The sequence below is a fragment of the Neofelis nebulosa genome, chromosome 15 (assembly GCF_028018385.1).
Source record: "Neofelis nebulosa isolate mNeoNeb1 chromosome 15, mNeoNeb1.pri, whole genome shotgun sequence".
Lineage (NCBI taxonomy): Eukaryota > Metazoa > Chordata > Mammalia > Carnivora > Felidae > Neofelis > Neofelis nebulosa.
Genome location: NC_080796.1, coordinates 13,115,390 through 13,135,485, shown reverse-complemented (window position 1 = coordinate 13,135,485; position 20,096 = coordinate 13,115,390). Strand labels below are relative to the sequence as shown.

General features: G+C 42.9%; 1 protein-coding gene across 12 annotated transcripts in view; it reads left to right on the top strand.

The window, feature by feature from the left end:
- The window catches only part of SDCCAG8 (SHH signaling and ciliogenesis regulator SDCCAG8), a 248,601-nt gene that overhangs the window by 57,333 nt on the left and 171,172 nt on the right, over positions 1 to 20,096 (top strand). For all 12 annotated transcript variants that reach the window (XR_009254275.1, XR_009254277.1, XM_058701165.1 and 9 more), the window contains 2 exons: positions 6,324 to 6,462; positions 16,974 to 17,126. Coding sequence is in view for 10 of the 12 variants with exons in the window: in XM_058701165.1 (XP_058557148.1) it covers positions 6,324 to 6,462; positions 16,974 to 17,126 (292 nt within the window). In the remaining 2 variants the exon portion in view is untranslated. The remainder of the gene's footprint in view (positions 1 to 6,323; positions 6,463 to 16,973; positions 17,127 to 20,096) is intronic.

The window sequence follows — 20,096 nt, the reverse complement described above, 5'->3', positions numbered from 1 at the left end:
AAAAGGCTTAAAAGGATAAACACTCAGTACTTAACAGTGATGACCACTGGAGAGGTGGAAGAAGGCACTGAAATTGAAAGTATGTGTCAAATGGGTCTTTAACCACATTGGTAATGAATTTTTCAGGGAGAATGTAATGAAAAAATTAACTTAAAAAGGGCAAAAAGCATATTCAAAGTCACACAGATGAAGAGAGGCAGAGTTTAAGTAGTCAAGCACAACCAAACCAAAAATTAAAGGCAGGGTTTCTTTCCCTATTGCCTTTCATATTACCCTTGTAGGTCATGAGAAAAGTATTTTAAGAGGAAGCTACAATGTTTACATTGATTTCAAGACTGGCAGTCATTTAGAAATTAGATTCTTAGTTCTGTATTCCTTTGTCTCTATCCTAAATTTCAGCTCTTAGCCTTTTAAAATAAATGTCAGCCTTCTCCGTTCAATTTTCTGCTTTGTCAGCACATCATTGGCTCCTGTTCTACTTTAATAACAGAGTGCAGTGGAAGGCCCCTGCTTTTATTGTCAATGAAACCTTTGTCTAGAGGAGTCCTTTGGCTGAAGCTGGTGTTCCACTTCTTTCAATGTGTTAATGCAGAATGCTGAATATTGAGTGTTATGCTCACTTGGAGGAGGGACCAGCCCTCTTTAGGTCTGGATTTCTAGTTTCATGCATAATTAGAAGGTTGAACCCTCAGTGAGCTGTATCATAGAATTCCCTGCATGACTCCAGGATGGAATTAAAAAACAAAAAAAAACACAACAAAACTTGTATCCCCAAATATGACAAATCAAGACTTCCCTCCTGGCCTCTACTTGAAATGTGGCATTGTGACACCAGCTGTCAGTTCCTTTGTTGATCTGTGAGCACGGAATGTATTGGGTATATGACACAGGACTGACTTGAGCCCAGGAAATGAACAGGATCAGCCATGACTTGGAGACCAGACCACCAGTTTGTTTGTGGAGTTTTGTTAGGGCCGTGAGGACTTTTTTGGAGAGTATACTTAACAACTGTTGATGACACTGGATACACTTAAAAGTTGATCTGAAGTCTTTGTAGTGTTTCTGAACTTCTGCCTTTCGCTCAGGCCTCATTATGCCTTGAGGTCAGTAAGAGGGAAAGTAACCCCTCCTTTTCGCTTAATGATCAAAACGGCTTCGAATGATAATCAAGATGGAATTGCTTTATATTAAATTCTTTTCTGTAGTTAATAGTGCCTTGGAGAAGTTTCAGCGTACTGCTCAGAAAGGAGAAGTAATTACTACTGTACTATCCTGGGACTTTAGTCCAGCTTGTGATTTTTCGAGTGGGTCTTGGCACAGTCGTGTATAGTTGGCTTTGAGAGACCGTGGCAGGAACTTCCCAGAAATGAGGAACAAGGAGATGTTGTAGTCAGCCTTCTAGACCTTCTTTTAAAAAACAGGGATAATACTGACTAATGATGCTTAATGATGCTTGAAACTGGTACTCACTGTGGAATAACCGAGGAACTAAAGGCATTTCGTACGCACTTTATATTTCAAGAGGAAGCTCATGCCTATATAGCAGACTGTCTCTTTACCTTATTTTAAGGTTTTTTTTTTTTTAATGCTTATTTATTTATTTTTTTTTTTTATTTTTTTATTTTTGGGACAGAGAGAGACAGAGCATGAACGGGGGAGGGGCACAGAGAGAGGGAGACACAGAATCGGAAACAGGCTCCAGGCTCCGAGCCATCAGCCCAGAGCCCCGACGCGGGGCTCGAACTCACGGACCGCGAGATCGTGACCTGGCTGAAGTCGGACGCTCAACCGACTGCGCCACCCAGGCGCCCCAAATGCTTATTTATTTTTGAGAGAGAGAGTGAGCGTGCACAAGTTGGGGGGGGGGTGGCAGAGAGGGGGGAGACACAGAATCCGAAGCGGGCTCCAGGCTCCGAGCTGTCAGCACAGAGCCCATCGCGGGGCTCGAACTCACGGACGGACCGTGAGATGGTGACCTGAGCTGAAGTCGGACGCTTAACCGACTGAGCCACCCAGGCACCCCCATTTCTTTTTTTTTAAACCCAGTTTGATATAGTGTCTACTTTTTAAGTATAGGGCTCAGTTCATTGACATTTAAAATAATGAAAATAGGACGAGACTTGAGCCCACCATCTTGCTCTTTATTTTCTAGTTATCCTGTGTTTTTTCTTTCCCTGTCCTTTCTTTCCCGTCATCTTTTCATTCAATTACTTGTTACAATTTCAAAATTAAACTTAAAAAAAATTTTTTTTAATGTTTATTTATTTTTGAGACAGAGAGAGACAGAGCATGAGCAGGGGAGGGGCAGAGAGAGGGAGACACAGAATCCGAAGCGGGCTCCAGGCTCCGAGCTGTCAGCACAGAGCCCATCGCGGGGCTCGAACTCACGGACCGTGAGATGGTGACCTGAGCCGAAGTCGGACGCTTAACTGACTGAGCCACCCAGGCGCCCCTCTTTTCCTTATTTTAAACATTTGACCATGATTATTCAGGGACTCCCTCGGTTCTCATTGCTCTCACTGTTGCTCTGCATTCCTTAAACACCCCATGCACATCTTGTTAGTTGGTTGGTCCGAGAACTCACACCCAGGCTCCTTGCCTCATCTTCTGCTTTAGTTGCTCTCTCAGCAGCATTGAGGCCGTACTGCTTGCTTTGCTTCAGAAAACTCCTTGATAACGTACATGGTGTTGGTTAAGCACTCACAGAACTCTGGCCTTGGGAGATGGTGATATGGAGAGCTGCCATCGCACGTTCACACTCATAGGCCATGTGTGTTTATACAGCTTCCCACTGGGAGAGACGCACTCAGGCCTGGCTCTGGGCTGGGCCTGCGGACTGGGAGCTCTGGACAGGCCTGCAGCTGCCTGTGTAGCTATCCTGGGTGCTGGGATTGGCTGCTCCCGAGGGCCAGGTCATGAGGAGTGGAGTGGGGCTGATAAAGGGGAGCTAAATCAAGAAGGTGACATAGGAACGGGACCGGAAGCAAGGCATGGTGTTGAAGACAGGGCTGACATGCCCAGAGCTGGGTTCATTCCGAGTGCTTGCTGTTGAGATGTGGGCTGGCTGAGTTGAGACGAGGCAAAACAGAAAATGCAGCGACTGAGTGGATAATTGCAGATTACCCAAGTGGCTTCCTGTACTGGTGCAGTTTAGGCATCTCTCTCTCCTGATGAAGCTCAGCTTCCCAGTGGTCTGAAGGCCACCTGGAAGCATGTGGTACATTTCTCTGACAGAACATTGGAGTGTGCCCATCCGGTGGCTCCACAGGTTTTCAGTACAATCATTTTATGGGCTCACTGTTGAATGATGAGCTTAACAAGACATCAGTGTTTGGGGCTGTTTCTCTTTGATGATTGTCTGTGGTCTGAAGCTGGTGAGCTGATAGTCTGAAAAATTTTTTGAACCAGAGCAACAAAACTCCTTAGTTTCCAATTCTAAGTAGCCTAGTGACTTTTTAAATTTAGATCATGCAATACTGGAACTGGGAGGAGTTTTACTTTACCTCTTTGATGCCCTCCTGTGGCAGGATCACTACTCACCCACTTGGTCTTTGTCCTCTGTTACACTGAATATCTACTATCTGGCAGACTCCTCTTACCAAGAGGACACACACTGAAAAGAGATTAAACATATTAAGCATTAAGTCTCCTATAAGAAGCAAATTTGTTGGATTTTGATCCTGTTGTGATCTGTCAGCATACTATAAACACTGAGCTTTTCTGTTAATTCTTTTTAGTTGGAACTTTGGCTTCAATGATGCCACGGTGCCAGGAACAGATCAGAGCATCACTGAATAGTAACTTGGGTCTCTTAGTCGGTCGTACAACCTTAAGAAAGGTGACTATATGATGCGCGTTTTGACTTGCTGCCCTTAAAGAGTAAATTTTTATCTTATTCTAGAATCGTAGGTTCTAGTTGGATTGCATACTTTTTCTTTTTCTTTTTCTTTTTCTTTTTCTTTTTCTTTTTCTTTCTTAAGTAGGCTTTACACCCAGCACAGAGCCCAACGTGGGACTTGAACTCACAACCTTGAGATCAAGGGTTGGACGCCCCACTGACTGAACCACCCCTGGACCGCATATTCTTTTTTTTTATTATTTAACTTTTTTAAAAGTTTATTTATTTATTTTGAGAAGTGGGGAGGGGCAGGGAGGAACAGGGAAGAGAGAGAATCCCAAGCAGGCTCTGCACTGTCAGTGCAGAGCCTGATGTGGTACTTGATCTCAGAACCATGAAATCATGACCCGAGCAGAAATCAAGAGTCAGGAGGCTTAACCCACTGAGCCACCCAGGCGCCCTGACTGCATATTTTTTTTTAATGCTTATTTATTTTTGAGAGAGACAGAGTGAGAGCAAGGGAGGGGCAGAGAGAGAGGGAGACAAAGGATCCGAAGCAGGCTCCAGGCTCTGAGCTGTCAGCACAGAGCCCAATGAGGGGCTCAAACCCACAAATCGGGAGATTACGACCTGAACTCAAATCAAGTGTCAGAAGCTTAACCAACTGAGCCACCCAGGAACTCTGACTGCATAGTCTTAATGAACCTAGTCCCCTTTCATGTTAGAGCTTTTTTGGTATGCAAATAGGCATACATTCACTTTTGCCTTCATATAATCTATTTTTTCCTTAACCAGAACAATTTAACCATGCTTTGACTCTTCTACTTTTTCACATAATCATTGTGTTGGTTAGATTTGACCAAAATAATGAACTCCATTTTCTTTCCCTTTAGAACAAAAGAATTAAAGACAAATTATTTTTCTCAATTTAAAACAAACCAGGAAATTCTAAATTGAAGATCGCTATGCTCCCATGAATTTTATATTTGCAGCAGTCCTTTTTTTTTAACAAAAAGATCATTTATGAAACTGCTAATAATTGTAACTTTGTTCAGTATTACATATTTCTTAAAATATGACTGCTTTCCAAATACCACAAATAGTTTAAATTATTTTGTCTTAAGAGATTTTTTTTTTTTACATGGAGTCATTGGTTAATTCTGAAAGCCACTCAAACTCAAAGACTATAATCTTTGAAATCATTGCTCCTTAAAGGTTGCTAAATTAAAAGAAAAAAAAATCAGAATTGGCTCTCTCCCAGTAGTTTGGAACTTGGCCCAAAAAAAAAAAAAAAAAAAAAAAAGGAAACTTCAAGCAGTTACTTTCACTGAATTTGAAACCATGGTTTAAACTTGAGCTCTCAAACAAAGCATGGAATAGCATACATAGCAGCCCAACTTAGAGTTCTTTGCTTTGTGTGTATAGAAATTTGCCCACCTCATTTTCTCTTTGGTCAGCTGGTCATTTTTATCCAGTGGATAAATTCCAAATATCCTAAAGTCTTATACGGGATTTATTTAACCCATGGGACTGGGCCTTTGCTATGTTACATGCCAAAGTGTTTTGGCATCTGGTTCCATCTGTCCCCAAGGACAGAGGGCTTCTGAGAATTGCTGACAAGGGTGTGGGACCAGGCAGTGGTCCAACCCAGCAGGATGGGATTTTGTTAAATCGTGAGCATTCTCTGTGGAACCAGACCCATTTGAGGGATTCAGCAGTACCACCCTTTGAAAGAAGAAATGGGTTCATAAGTAAGTGAAAGAATTTAATTGAAAGAGTAGGGCAGGGGCACCTGGTGGCTTAGTCAGTCAAGCGTCCGACTCTTGATTTCAGCTCAGGTCATCTCACAGTCATGAGATCGAGCCCTGTGTTGGGCTCTGCACTGAACGTGAAGCCTGCTTGAGATTCTCTCTCCCTCTCCTCCTGCCTCTCCCGCTCGTGGTCTCTCTGTTTCTCTCTCTGTCTCTCTCTCTCTCTCTCTCAAAGTAAAAAGAGAGAGAGAGAGAGAAAGGTCGAAAAGAGGATGGTGGAGAAAGACAAAAAGGAAAGGACCTATTTGTTCAGATAAATGCGTGGGGAGTCAGCAGTGTAGACAAGGCCTTAGCAGCCCCTGAACCTGTGTACAGCCCCCACCTTCTCTGTCTTATTCCTTTTTTTCCTCCCAGCCCCCAACCTTTTAATTTGTAGACTAACTTCCTCTTTTCTGGGCTTGAATCTGCAGCCCGCAGTGCGGTCATCCTCTCCACAATAGGTGGTTGTCCCTCCAGACGCAGTCCTGCCATGAAGGCTCAGCCTTTCTGGCCCCACTGCATGCACCTCGCCAGGGGAGGACAGAGGGCCTTTCTCCAGGGTGTGCTTTAGGACGTGCTAAGCCGGCCCACCCTGGCTCCTCTTCTACTGTGTGTTAATGCCTTTTTCTTCCTGACTCACGAATACATGATCGTGTGACCATTTCTTGTTTTGAATGTTCTTTTTGTGCTGACAGGGAAAGAGATGACTTAATGTCCGCACTAGTTTCCGTCAGGAGCATCTTGACAGACATGCAGGAAAGAGAAGCCGGCGCTTATGAGCAGGTGAAGCAAGCCGTGCAAGTGGCCGAGGAAGCCAATTTCGAGAAGACCAAGGCAAGTCTCAGAAGATCAAAATTAAGGCAGCCTGTCACTGCTCTTTTTTCTCCTCCAAGTATTCCTGTGGCTGTTCATCCTTAACTAAACTCTTTTTTTTGAAACATGCAAAGCAAAGACCAGTGTTTTAGTGTTGGCTTTGCTGAATTAAACAGATTTCCTGCTGGTAGAATTCTTAGTCCTCTGCAAATCCTCTTGTTATATCGCTGTTCAGAGAATAGAGAGCGACATGGCAAGGTACTTGGAGAGACTTGCATGCCTCACCTTTTCGTTTGCTGGTGATTTCACGTGCTGTGAAGATCTTAACTACATTTGTACACGTTCAAGTATGACTGCAGACAAATGTTTCTCCTCCATGCATGGGAGATTTTGAGAACATCCAAATATGCCACAGATAATGGATAATATATGTGTATGGAATAGCATCTTTAGCTATGAATGAGTCCGGACGCCTGGATGCTAAATCAAACACATTGAGTGATCGTGATAATGACAGTAATAGTTACCACTTCATGATCAGGCAGTGTCATAAGCACTTTGAATTATGGGAGGTTATCGTGGATTCCTTGCTCCGTCTGAGTCCACCGAAGTTGCCATGTATTTTCCCTAGCCATACCAGCCACACTTCGAGTAGCTACTGATTACTGTATTGGACGGTGTGGATATAGAACATTTCTGTGAAGCGTTCTGTTGGATAGCTTTGGTCTAAGCCATAGAGCAGCAGCAGTATTTTATTAAGGTATGGGCTCTTCAACTCTCTCTTTAGCTCCTCAGTCACTGCCTTATCCATTTGTCTCCATCCAGTTCATCCGTGACTCTTCCCAGACCACTGGCCCTCACTGCTTTCATTACTAATGCCCCTGTGCCTCTGAAAGTTCTATTCATTCAGACCAAGCTCCCTTATAAGCTTTGTCTTCTCAAACACTCCTAGTTCTTCACTTGTACTGAACTCTAGCTGTCCCTCGATGACACCGTGACCCTCCAACCCTCCGGTGAAGGCCCTTTGCCACTCCCATCGCCTCATCTGGCTGTGATGGAGGGATCAGCATCCTCTCCCTCCTTACTGCCGTTTCCAGGCCTTTGTTTTATCATCTACGTTAGTGGCCATTCCTCATTGAAATCATTGTTGTCTCTCCTCTCCCTGATTTTAATCAATATAAACTCTCAATCTTAGATGTCACTATTTGAGACTTATTTTAAAGAAAATCATCCATTTTATTACTTGGATTTATAAAATAGTTGTTGGCTATTTGATACTTTTTAAGAGCGTTAGCATCTGACCCTTTTCTCCCTTGTCTTTGTCTGTTCAGGCTGCTGTAACAGAACTTAAACAGCAAATATTTCTTTCTCACAGTTCTGGGGGCTGGTGAGCCCAAGATCAAGGCACCAGCAGATCTGGTATCTGGTGAGGGCTTGCTTCCTGGCTCATACGTGGCTGTCTTCTTATTGTGTCCTCATATGGCCAAGGGGGTGAGGGAGCTCTCTGGGGCCTCTTCTATAAGGGCACTAATCCTATTCATGAGGGATCCCTCCTAAGGATCTAATAACCTCCCGAAGGCCAAACATCCTTATACCATCGCATTGGGGGTTAGGTTTCAACACATAAATTTTGGAGGGGCACACACTTGGAGTCCATAGCATGCTCCACTGACCTCCTCGGATCATCCTGAAAGGTCTCTACATCCCTGTTGTTAATACACACAACACTGTAATCCCAGCACACTTTGGCTTGCTTACCTCTAGCGCCTTCCCTGTTCTGCAGTGACTGCCATGAGAACTGGTGTGTCCATGGGATCTCAAACTCTGCAATGCTCTCTCTGACCAGAGCCTCTCTCTGTCTCGTCATCCCCATTAAACCTACTCACTGTCCTCATTCCTGCTTCTCCTTCAGCTTCTTCTCACATCTTGTTTTAACTGTTGTCTCCAGGCTGGTCTTCTTTTCTTTCCATTTAAATATGAATTTTATGTCCCCAACTGAACTCATTACATTTGCTCCCCCCAAACTGCTGTGTTCTCTGTCCATTGAATGGCACTTTCATCCATTACCGTGCCCTGACCGGAAAGCTGGTTGGTCATCCCCCGCTTCTCGCCTGACTTCCAATCACTAAGTACACGTCTTAGTTTCTGAACTTCTCTTGAATTCCTTCCTCACTGTCCCCTCTCTTGTTCAGGACACCATCCTCTCTGGACTTATGAATTACGACATCCTCTTCCTTTGCCCTGTTCTCTGCACTGCGGCTACAAGTGATCTTTCTTTAAGGCAGATTTGACCCTGGGACTCTTTGACTTAAAATCTGTCCAGGATTGCCCACTGCCTCAGGACAGTCTCCAAACCCTTTCACAGACTTCCCGAGGTCTGTCATGTGCTTCCTTCCAGCCCTTCCATGTCACTTATTACTCTCCTCCAACAGACGTGGCCACTGTTAGCTTGCAAAGGCAGCTGAGTGTAGGGGTTGGACAAGGTCTTATTAGAGTTAGCAGACCTAGATTCAACTTTGGAGCCCCGCCATTCACCAGCTGCGTGACCTAGGACAACTTACTTAATTCCCCAGGCCACGGTTTTTCCTCATGTGTAACATGGAGATGATGTCTGACTTTGAGGATTGTTCATGAGGACTGCATGTAATTGACTGATTGATTTTAAAACTTAAGTTTTATTTATTTATTTTGAGAAAGAGAGAGAGAACCTGTGGGGAAGAGGCAGAGAGAGAGGGAGACAGGATCTAAAGCAGACTCTGCGCTGACAGCGGTGAGCCTGATGTGGGGCTCGAACTCACAAACCGTGAGATCATGACCTGAGCCGAAGTCGGACGCTTAACCCACTGAGCTGCCCAGGCACCCCCATTGAGGACTACATCTTAAAGTGGAAATCTGTTATCTTGTAGAAACTTGGACACACAGTATTTCCTCAGTAACTAGGTGATGGTGATGCCTCCTGATCCCCCTGTTTATGCCCTGCTTTTTAGCCCCTGGGCCTTTGCACATGTTGTACAAATTCTTCTTCACTTCCTACCTGGATATTTTCTCCCATCTTTCAGGTCTGCTACTCCAGAATATCTCTGGGGGCACCTGGGTGGCTCAGTTGGTTAAGCATCCAACTTCGGCTCAGGTCATGATCTCACAATTCGTGAGTTTGAGCCCCACCTTTGGTGAGCTAAAGCCCCGCTTCTGGTGAGCCCCACTTTTCTCTCTCTCTCTCTCTCTCTCTCTCTCTCTCTCTCTCTCTCTCTGCCTGCAGTGGGATTCTCTCTCTCTCTCTCTCTGCCCCTCACTCACTTGCACCCTCTCTCTTTAAGAAAAAAAAGAAAAGAAAATCTCTGTTCTCCCGTGCCTAGATTTGATGTACCTCTTATGTGTCTGTAGAGCAGGGTTTCTCCACCTTGGCATTATTGACATTGTGGACTTTAACATAATTCTTTGTTGTACAGGCTATCCTGCCCGCATGCCATAGGATATCTAGCAGCAACCCTTGCCTCTGTTCACTGGATGCCAACAGCATACCTCCTGTTCCCCAAGTTCTGACAACCAAGGATATCTCCATACATTGCTACAGCTTCCCAGAGTGTGTGTGCGTGTGTGTATGCATGCGGAATCGCCTCCAGCTAAGAACAACTCTCATTACAGCATTTATCAAAGCGTATTATTATTCCTTGTTTGTCTTTATCTTTCATTAAGCTTTAAAATTTCTGCCAGGAACGAACTTACCCATCTCGATCACTATGAAATCTTTAGTACCTTGCATAGTGCTTGGCCCCTGATGGTACCCAGCATCCACTCACTAAGGAAATTGCAACCTGTTTTCACTAACAGTCTAGAATTCTCTTATTCTTATCTTTCCGGTTTACCCACTTTGCCGGTGCCAAGCGAAAGCCCGATCGCACTTTTTTTTTTTTTTTTTTTTTTTTTTTTATTGCTACTTTCAGCCTGTCAAGCATTGCTGAAGAAAGCCACAGAATGAATTCCATGGGAGAGTGGTACCGGTCACCTTTGGTTGTTTAGAAGTACTGTTTAGCAATTCTTTCCTTTGTAGTTGACCGCCTTCAGTACTCAAGGCAGGAATTTCACTTCCCACGCTTCCCCAGCTCCGCTGTTAGCTCATCACTCCATGGCCAACCTATGTCACTGACATCACAACCAACTGACAAGAGCCCCTTCACCACCTTTTCATCCCTCAAACATGTCTTCTGCTCATTTTTTCTTGCTCATCTGGCCCTCTTACTTCCCAAGATGGATCTCTTTCTCTAAGTTCTTGAAGCCTCCTGCTTGGAGGATTTCAGGGAGTCTGAGCCATTAGTCACCACATCTTGTATCTTCTGTCCCTCCCTCTCCTCTGTTTCCCCTGTCATCCTGTCTACAGCTGTTATTCTTGTTTAAACAAACAAGAGGCAGCCTTCCCTTGATCAGCTTCCACATAATTGCCTACCTTCCCACCTCCATTTTACTGGCGGACCTTTCAAAACAGGCGTTCACCTTCGAAGCTCTCTGTTCCCTTCTGAACACACTGCAGTCAGGCGTTCAACAAAATGTAGTCTGATTTCATGCTACTGAATTGCTCACTCAGTGGTCACCACTCATTTCCTGATTACTAAACCCGGTGACCTCATCTCTGTCTTCATTCGACTCCAGCTCTGCCGTCTAGGAAGCCATTGGCTGGCCTGTTATAACACGTCCTCTTTTCCCCTTGATTTATCTGATATTTACTCCTGTGGGAGTCATCCTCTTTGTATGCTTTTTCTTCTCCTCTCCATCTCTTTTCTCTTATTTTCCACAAGCCTTCAACACCGACATTCCTCAGTCAGGAGTTCCTTCCACCCGTGTCATCCTAATTGCCAAGAATTTGTCTCTCCAAAATCCTCCCTTCATTGGAACACCCCCACCCTGTGCCTTCAGCTGTACCAGCCCTCCTGAGCACCACACCCCCGTTTCTTGCTGCTCCTAGACCCCTGTATATGGGTGATATTCCATTAGCATCTGAAAATCTGCACAAATTATTGTTCCTCTCTATTTTCCTGTCCACCACTCCTTTTCCTTCTACCATTTTCTGTATTCTCCTCGGATACTGGCTCCCTCATCTTACCAACAGCCCTGGCTCACAGCCTCTAAAATATCTTGGCTTCTCCCCATCCCTCGCTCTCAACATCCAATCAGTTGCCAAGCTCTCGGTTTTTTGAGTCTTTTCCTAAGCTATGCCCACCCTTTCCTTCCTGGCTCAAGTCCTAACATACTGTTACGCAACCTATGTAGATGATTGCATTAGCTTTCTACTGGTCTTGCTCAGGCCTCTTCCAGTTCCAGTATATCTTTCCCACTGTTGCCAGTCCTCCTCAGTTGTAACGCTCCCTGTTCTGGGAGCTCCCTTCTTGCAGTACAATAAAAGCATGACCTGCCAGATCTTTTACAATATGTCCCCCCACCCCCTGCTATTTTTCACTATACTCTTTCATATGACCTGTGCTGTTTCCTGAATGTGACCTACAGTTTTCCTGAATGTGACTTACAAGGTCAGGAATGTGACCTTCCTGAATGTGACCATGAATTTGCTTATGCTACACTTTACAGCACTGTATTGATCTATCTATTCAACCTGTGAGGCTCAACTCAGGTGGCAGTCTTCCCCAAAGTTTTCCCCAGCCCCTTCTTGTTTGAATTAATCTCTTCCTCCTCCATATTTGACTGAGCTGTATAGAATTTTGGTAGCTGTTTACATAGCTCTCACCACCAAAAGACCTTAAAAGTCAGGTCTGTGACATCTATCACTATATCCTTCACATGTTCATTGCACAATGTTTGTTGAATTGAATTAAAGTCAATTGTTAGCTTTAACTATGAATATGAATTTTGTAATTAGTGCTTTTAAAAATTTAACAGTTAAGAACAAAAGAAGCTATTGTGTATTGGGAATCCAAGGCATTTTTCATTCAATTAGTAAGTAGTGCAGAACCGATTTCTAAGCATCATTGAATTAGTAATAATGCAGGGACTGATTTCCAAGCAGTTTACAAAATACAATGCAGATCTACTAGTTTTTATCTCTCAGGGATGTTACAACATATTAGGGATTTTGCTTCGTGAGAGTAAAGAGTAAAATGCCATACATATTTTAATTTTAAAAACAACTACTTGATTGTTGAGCCCCTCTTCTATCTAGTTCCTTGACTGTTGTTGCCATCTAGTGTTCCATTTTGCATATTGCATTCTAAGTAAGTACATGGAATTATTTTATGTTATATATTTACATTGACAATGGCAGTGAAAACCTAAGGATTTTATAAGAAAATAAATCTATAACACGAGAAAGTTGTAATGCCATGCGTAGATTCAGCTGTGGAATCGCTCTATTCTACCACTTTTTTTTTTTTTAATTTTTTTTTTACGTTTATTTATTTTTGAGACAGAGAGAGACAGAGCATGAACAGGGCAGGGGCAGAGAGAGAGGGAGACACAGAACTGGAAGCAGGCTCCAGGCTCTGAGCCATCAGCCCAGAGCCCAATGTGGGGCTCGAACTCACGGACCCTGAGATCGTGACCCAAGCCGAAGTCGGATGCTCAACCGACTGAGCCACCCAGGTGCCCCTCTACCACTTTTTTTTTTTTTTTTTTTTAACGTTTATTTATTTTTGAGACAGAGAGAGACAGAGCATGAACAGGGGAGGGTCAGAGAGAGAGGGAGACACAGAATCTGAAACGGGCTCTGGGCTCTGAGCTGTCAGCACAGAGCCCGATGCAGGGCTCGAACTCACAGACCGTGAGATCATGACCTGAGCCGAAGTCAGCTGCTTAACCAACTGAGCCACCCAGGCGCCCCTACCACTTTTTAAGTCTGTGATCTTGGGCAAGTTACTTAATGTCTCAAAGCTGCTTAGTTTCTTCAGCTGAGTGATAACAGCTATTTAAAATTCGGGGCACCTGGGGAGGCCCAGTCATTGAAGCCTCCAACTTCTGCTCAGGTCATCGTCTTGCGGTTCATGGGTTCGAGCCCCGCGTTGAGCTCTGTGCTGACAGCTCAGAGCCTGGAGCCTGCTTCAGATTCTCTGTCTTCCTTTCTCTGTGCCCCTCCCCTGCTCATACTCTGTCTCTCTCTCTCAAAATAAATAAACATTTAAAAAAAGAACTATTTAAAATTTAGCAAGAGTGTTAAATAAATTGACCCATCTAAGCTATTTAGCAAAGTATTTGGCACATAGTAAGTGACTAATAAATATTTTTGGTTTTCTTTGAAATTGCAAGTCTTTACAACCAGGGATAATTTTAAAATAGAGGAAAAAAAATAACCTCAAAAAATGAGGGTGGAAAAGCAGAAGTTTTGTAGTGATGCCTTGGTAAAGCTTCAAGATGAAGAGGTTAACCAGGCCTCAGACCTGCTTGCTTCTATTTGAAGAGAAATTGTTGCCTTTGGCATGAAGTTATCATGACCATCTCTATAAGGAGATAACCCTCCAAGGGAAGATTAAAAAAAAACAACAAAAATCCCAGGAGGTTGAATCAATGTCCCCCAACTTTTTTCCTTTCCAAATTATTATTTTTCTTACACTATAGTAGAGTCAGAAAGGTGAAAATTATAAACCTAAAGTAAAAAGATCAGAAAGCAATCGGCCATTTGACCACAAGCACAGGCAGAGAACATATGCTTCTTGATACGTAGATTATCTTCCACAAAACAAAAATCATAAACATCTTGAAAATGGGAGATAGAGACTGATAGGTTTCTAGTAGCAAGTTTATAAATTGAAAATCAATACTTTTCATTATTCATGAGTTAAATGCTTAAAACATGTTGACAATCATTTTTATTTTGTGGGTTGTAGTTCATCAAAATGAAAACATTGTCACAAGTTTTCACGTGAATTTTAAATTTAATTTTTTAAGTATGAATTCTGTTATTTCTAATAAGATCTTGAATTCTTGAATCATGAATTCTTTGATCATGAAGGTTTCTAGGAACCCAACTCTAACACTTGGGAAGGACTTTCATGTGTCCTAAAATAGATTTCCTATTTTGAAAAATTTAGTTGACGAGATATAAATTTGTTTTGGAAAATGTTTTGACCCCATTAAGACCCCATTTGGAAAATTTTTTGACCCCAAAAAACTTGTTGGTTTAATAAAACTAGAACTGGGCATATCAAGTCCAATAAATTATGTCTTAAAAAGGGTGTTAATGTGGCCAGCACAGAATAACCACAAATGAAAGAAATGTCCCAGAAGAGAAAAGGTTCCTTGAGGATTGAGTCTACTGGGTGGGGGAATAGTATAATTCAGCTCCTCAAGAGCCACAGCCATTTCCACCGAAAAGGGGCCGTGCTCAGGGACTTGAAGAATCCACCCTCTTGGGAGCGATGGCAGCTACAGGCCCCAAATCATCCTGGTCCCCTCTGGACATCTCTCAGTTAGTTGTCACTGACCATTTACTGACCTCACTTGTGAGAATTCAGTTATTATGCCTTTACCAGATGGTTAGACAAGCAGAATCAGGGAGGGATTCCGGAAACTAGGAGAGGGAGCCCTGGAACAAAACAGGGAAGCTTTAATGGATAGAGTGTATAAACACTTGTTTAGTTCTCTGTGATCTATCTAGTGTGTGAGGTCCGTGGTAAGAGAGATGCCTCTAGAAAGATTAAATCACTTTTCTAAGTACAAGTGTTACTGATCCTTAATTTCTTCATTGTGACCAGGCATAGATATGAAAATCAAGACAAATAAAAGTATGCCTTCACACTTCCTCATCATCACCTCTCCGTGGTGGCCAGTCCTAACCAGGAGAAGGCCATCCACAGAAACCGAGGCTTCAGCATTGCTTTTAAGTGATTTACAACTTCTTGCTTTGGACTTTGTGTTTATAACGTCTTTCCTTGGCTTAGGCCTCTTATCCCGTCAGAATCATTTACTGTTCCTTGTTCCTGAATGGACTGAACTTCTTGGAAGTGATTCTTTGGTTGCTGTTAACCTGATGTTTAGACCTTCAGCAGTCGTGTTCTGCTGTTCCGGTGCTTAATAATATTGACTCCTGAGTTGTTGTTCAATGAAAAAGCTTTATATACAACAGTCATTTTATTCTTTCATGCCAGTTGTATTCTATCTGCAAAAGTAATGAACATTTTTATTAGGTTCATAGAAAATCTTTTTCACAACAGCAATTGTGTTCTGAAGCACAGAAATCTCAAATTCATAATCTATCAAGCTCTAAGGGCTTAAATTATAGAAAAACTATGCTTTTTCACTTCTTTTAAAATCTAATGTAAAATTTTATTTTACAGGCATCCTCAACTAGAATTGGACTTGGGACCAAGTCCCTGGGAGAATCATTTTTCAGTTACTGTATATGCTTGTCAGTTAATCTGAGACAATTAAGTTTTACCCTCGTATTTTATAACTAGGAGTACAGCAACTTTCCAGAAGAGTTTGAAGGAAATTAGGATTTAATGCTTTCCAGATAAAGAGAAGAAAATTCACCTGTCATACCCTAGATTATTTATTGTTTATATTTATTGTAGCTTTCTCCAGAGGGAAGCAGAGCTACGCATAAAGCCTGTGGTGCTTACTGAGACAACAAATGTGACCCTATCCCACTTGTAACTTGACACATACTTACACAGTTTGTAGGTCATATGAGACTTGGGTTTCTTGGCTTCCCAATTTAGGGGAACGTAGCTGTAGAATGAGGTGGATATTGGATATTAGATAAGAGCCACTGGAATAAGACATCATAGAATGACTCAGATTTTCTGTCAAGCACCTTAGCTGTATAGGGGTTTTTTAAAATTGGGATTTTGAAGCTAGTTTATTGTTGGGTGTTACACATAAAGACACTGTGAATGTAGTCAAAAGGAAGTTAGAAAGTTTTTACTTCTAGAAATCCAGAGTGGGAAATTGAGACTAAGAACAATTATGGACTCGTAAAATACCAGCGGTGAAAGATGGTACTTCTTAGTTCATAAAACTAGGTAGTAAATGCTCTTTTGAGTCTTTCCTTGTCTAAACTTTTTATTATTACCTAATTTTTACTTTAGTTAATCAAGTTTCAGGAACCTCGATTATTTGATAATGTTAAGAATAATAGATGCCTGTATGTAATAAGCAACTCACCTCATTTTCAGTTTTGATCTGTTTAACCAGGAGCAAATGAAAAATCAGTTAAACTGGAGACTCACATATTTCATTCAGTATAAACATGATATATAATTGAAATATAATATGAGAATGCTTGAGTTTTCTGATGCCCTTTTCCAAATTTGGACTCATCTGTGGCCTTCATCGGGGTCCATTAATCTGAAGTCTTTTAGTTGCTTAGTTAATACGGCGTTAATTATGAAAATTGAAATACGTGAATAAATGTACCATTTGAACAGTATTTTAGATGTGTAATTGGTATTGACAAACGAGTATAAAATTGTTCTAATGGGCTTTACAGCGAGTTGTGATGATTTTAAGTAAAATCAAGGCTTAATTATCTCATTTTCCCCTCACATTTTCCAAACTCTAAGACCCCATTTCCCTCCATCTTACTTTGGCAGGCTTTAATCCAATGTGAACAGTTGAAGAACGAACTGGAGAGGCAGAAAGAGCGACTTGAAAAAGAACTCGCATCACAGCAAGAAAAAAGGGCCTTTGAGAAAGAGATGATGAAAAAGGACCTAACAAAAGAAAAGGAGGACCTGGGATCAAAGGTACCTGTGGATTCAGTTTGTTCCCTGCCCTGCAGCAGAAATGTTTGTGGTGATGTCACTGATGGTGCTATAGGCTACAATTTTTGAGTGAACTCTAAATTTTAAAAATCTTGTAAGTAGCCAATTGAGAGTTCAGAAACATTTTCCATTTTTCCAATGTATTTCTCGAGAAAAGTATATTCTCGGACCTCTCCAAATAAAACAGTCAATTGGATTCCATGCTGTGAAATTGTAAAATTTGCTTTGATCCCTCCATTCTGTTTGAGTCCCTGTCTCCTGTTTCTCAGAGGAAAGGAGGTGCTCTGTGGATATATCCAGATTTTATTTCAACCTGGGTGAAGTCAAGGAGCAGTGACTCCCCCACCTTATCCCCCACTCTCAAATTAGACTTGCAGAAGATAAAACACATGTAAGAAACCAAGTGGCCAAGGAAAAGTGATTATGTACACGGTACAAAGCAGGTGCCCGATGAATAATGAACATAACCGGATGGATGAATAGAAGGGAGAAGTGAAGGGCCAAAAGAACAGCTGGCCTGAAATGGGCAGTGTTTGGGAAACAGTAAGAAACTGGAAGAGAGAGGGGCACCTGGTTAAGGGTCTGACTCCTGATTTTGGCACAGGTCATGATCTCATGGTTTGTGAGGTCGAGCCCCACGTCCGGCTCTGCACTGACAACGCGGAGCCTGCCTGGTATCCTCTCTCTCCCTCTTTTCTGCCCCTCTCCTGTTCACTCACTCTCTCTCTCAAAATACATAAATAAACTTAAAAAAAAAAAAAAAAAAGGAACTGTAATACAGAGATAAGTGAAACCTAGCTTTCAAGTTGCTCTAACAGAGTAAAATTGAGCAAGATGTGGTCCATGAAATGACCAAAACAGTAGTTACATGTTGTTGTTGTGTTTACAGCGACTCGCAGCTTGTACCCTGAATGCTGTGCTATAACATTCTAGTGTGTGATAATGACCTTATTCAGCACGTGTCTCTCCTGAGTATCTGCTATGTGCAAGGCAATGTAATCCTGAGGATGCGTAAAGAGAAAAATCACCAACTCTGTCCAGTGAATTTGAAGTCTTACGGGTGCCTGAGGCATTTACTGTAAAATCCCTTGTCTTATCCTTTAAAAAAGCAAAAGTGTGCCTGTGGAAAGCCCACTATGTGTCAATCAAACTTTACCTTCTCTGGCCAGAATTGGTGATCTGAGCCTTGCGGATGGCACCAAGGTGTATCATGGCCTGAGTGTCCACGGTTCTCTTGCTGCTTTCCAGCAGTCCTGCCATGCACTCCTCTCTCCCATTCACTCAGCATGGGGCAACAGATAGTAACTGGAGGGCTTGGGGGTGTGGGTGTCCCAGGACCAGTGCAGTGCTGCTTACAGAGGAGGGAAGAGGAAGACACTAAACACACACTTCCATAAATGAGTTTTTTTTTTTTTTTTTTTTTTAAAGTTTTTTATTTATTTTTGGGACAGAGAGAGACAGAGCATGAACGGGGGAGGGGCAGAGAGAGAGGGAGACACAGAATCGGAAACAGGCTCCAGGCTCTGAGCCATCAGCCCAGAGCCTGACGCGGGGCTCGAACTCACGGACCGCGAGATCGTGACCTGGCTGAAGTCGGACGCTTAACCGACTGCGCCACCCAGGCGCCCCCATAAATGAGTTTTTAATTACCACTGTGATAAAGGCAAAAAAGTACAGTGTAGGGTACCGTGAGAAAATCTGACCTAGTCTAGGCAGCCATGGAAGACTTTCCTAAGAAAGAGATTTTCAAAATGAGACTCGACAGCGATGAGTAGTAGTCAGGTGAAGAGTTGAGGGGAAGAGTTTCAGACCCAGGGAAACAGCACCCCCCCAGACTCTGAAGCTAGCAAGCATATACTTTTTAGGAATTTAGAGAAGGCCCAGGTGACTGGGGCATAGGGCGTGGGGACAGTAGTGGGAGATGAGTTTGGAGCAGTATGCAGGGACCAAAGCAGGAATGACCTTAAAATCCATGTGAAAGATTTTAAGTTTTATCCCAAACCAAGTGGAAAACCATTGAACACCTTGAAATTGGGCAGCGTCATGCTGCCATTTCTATTTGAGAACTTCCATCTGTCAGTAAATTGGAAGAAGACTTGGAATAAATGCCTGGAGATCAGGTGGGAGGTAATTATCATAGTCCCGGTGGAAATGATGGTATCTTGGGCCCATTTTCAAAGACTATTTTTTTTTTGTTTATTTTTGAGGGGGGGCCAGGGGCAGAGAGAGAGAGAGAGGGAGGCACAGAATCTGAAGCAGGCTGCGGGTTCCGAGGTGTCAGCACAGAGCCCGACACGGGGCTCAAACTCCCAGATCGCGAGATCATGACCTGAACCGAAGTCGAACGCTCAACTGACTGAGCCACCTAGGCACCCCCAAAGACTCTTGTAAATCACTTTTATTCTCCTCAAATTCTCTACTATACCTCACTCCCCTCATTCTCAGCAGAGTCTTACTTACCTAACAAAGAAAACTGAAGCCAGTGAGTGGTAACCACTTCAATATTTATCTTCCCCTCACCTGTGCCTTAAAGTACAATTTCACCAGCATCCCAACACAACGTTGTCAGAATGGGAGAGGCCTTGCGCTCATTCTTTCCCCTTGCTCTCGGTCCCTTTCTCTCCCTCTACCTCAGGGAGCTTCCTCCTTCTCAGGAAAGTCCCCTCGAGTTTCTCTCACCCATTGAAAGAAACAATCTTTCTTCTAATCCAATGGTTCTCAATCTTGGAGCCACAGAAGTTCCAAAATCTCATGGTCCAGTCTGCGTCCCAAACCAATATGTGAAAATAACCGTGGGTAGGATTCAGGAGACTGGATCCAGGTGACTCCAGTGTGTATCCCAGGTTGGAAACCACCTCAGTAATTCCATGTGCCTCCTTACTCTTGCCCTTTATGGTCCAGTTTCTTGAGAGGTCTGTCTGTACATGCTGTCTTTATGCTCTCTGCTCTGAT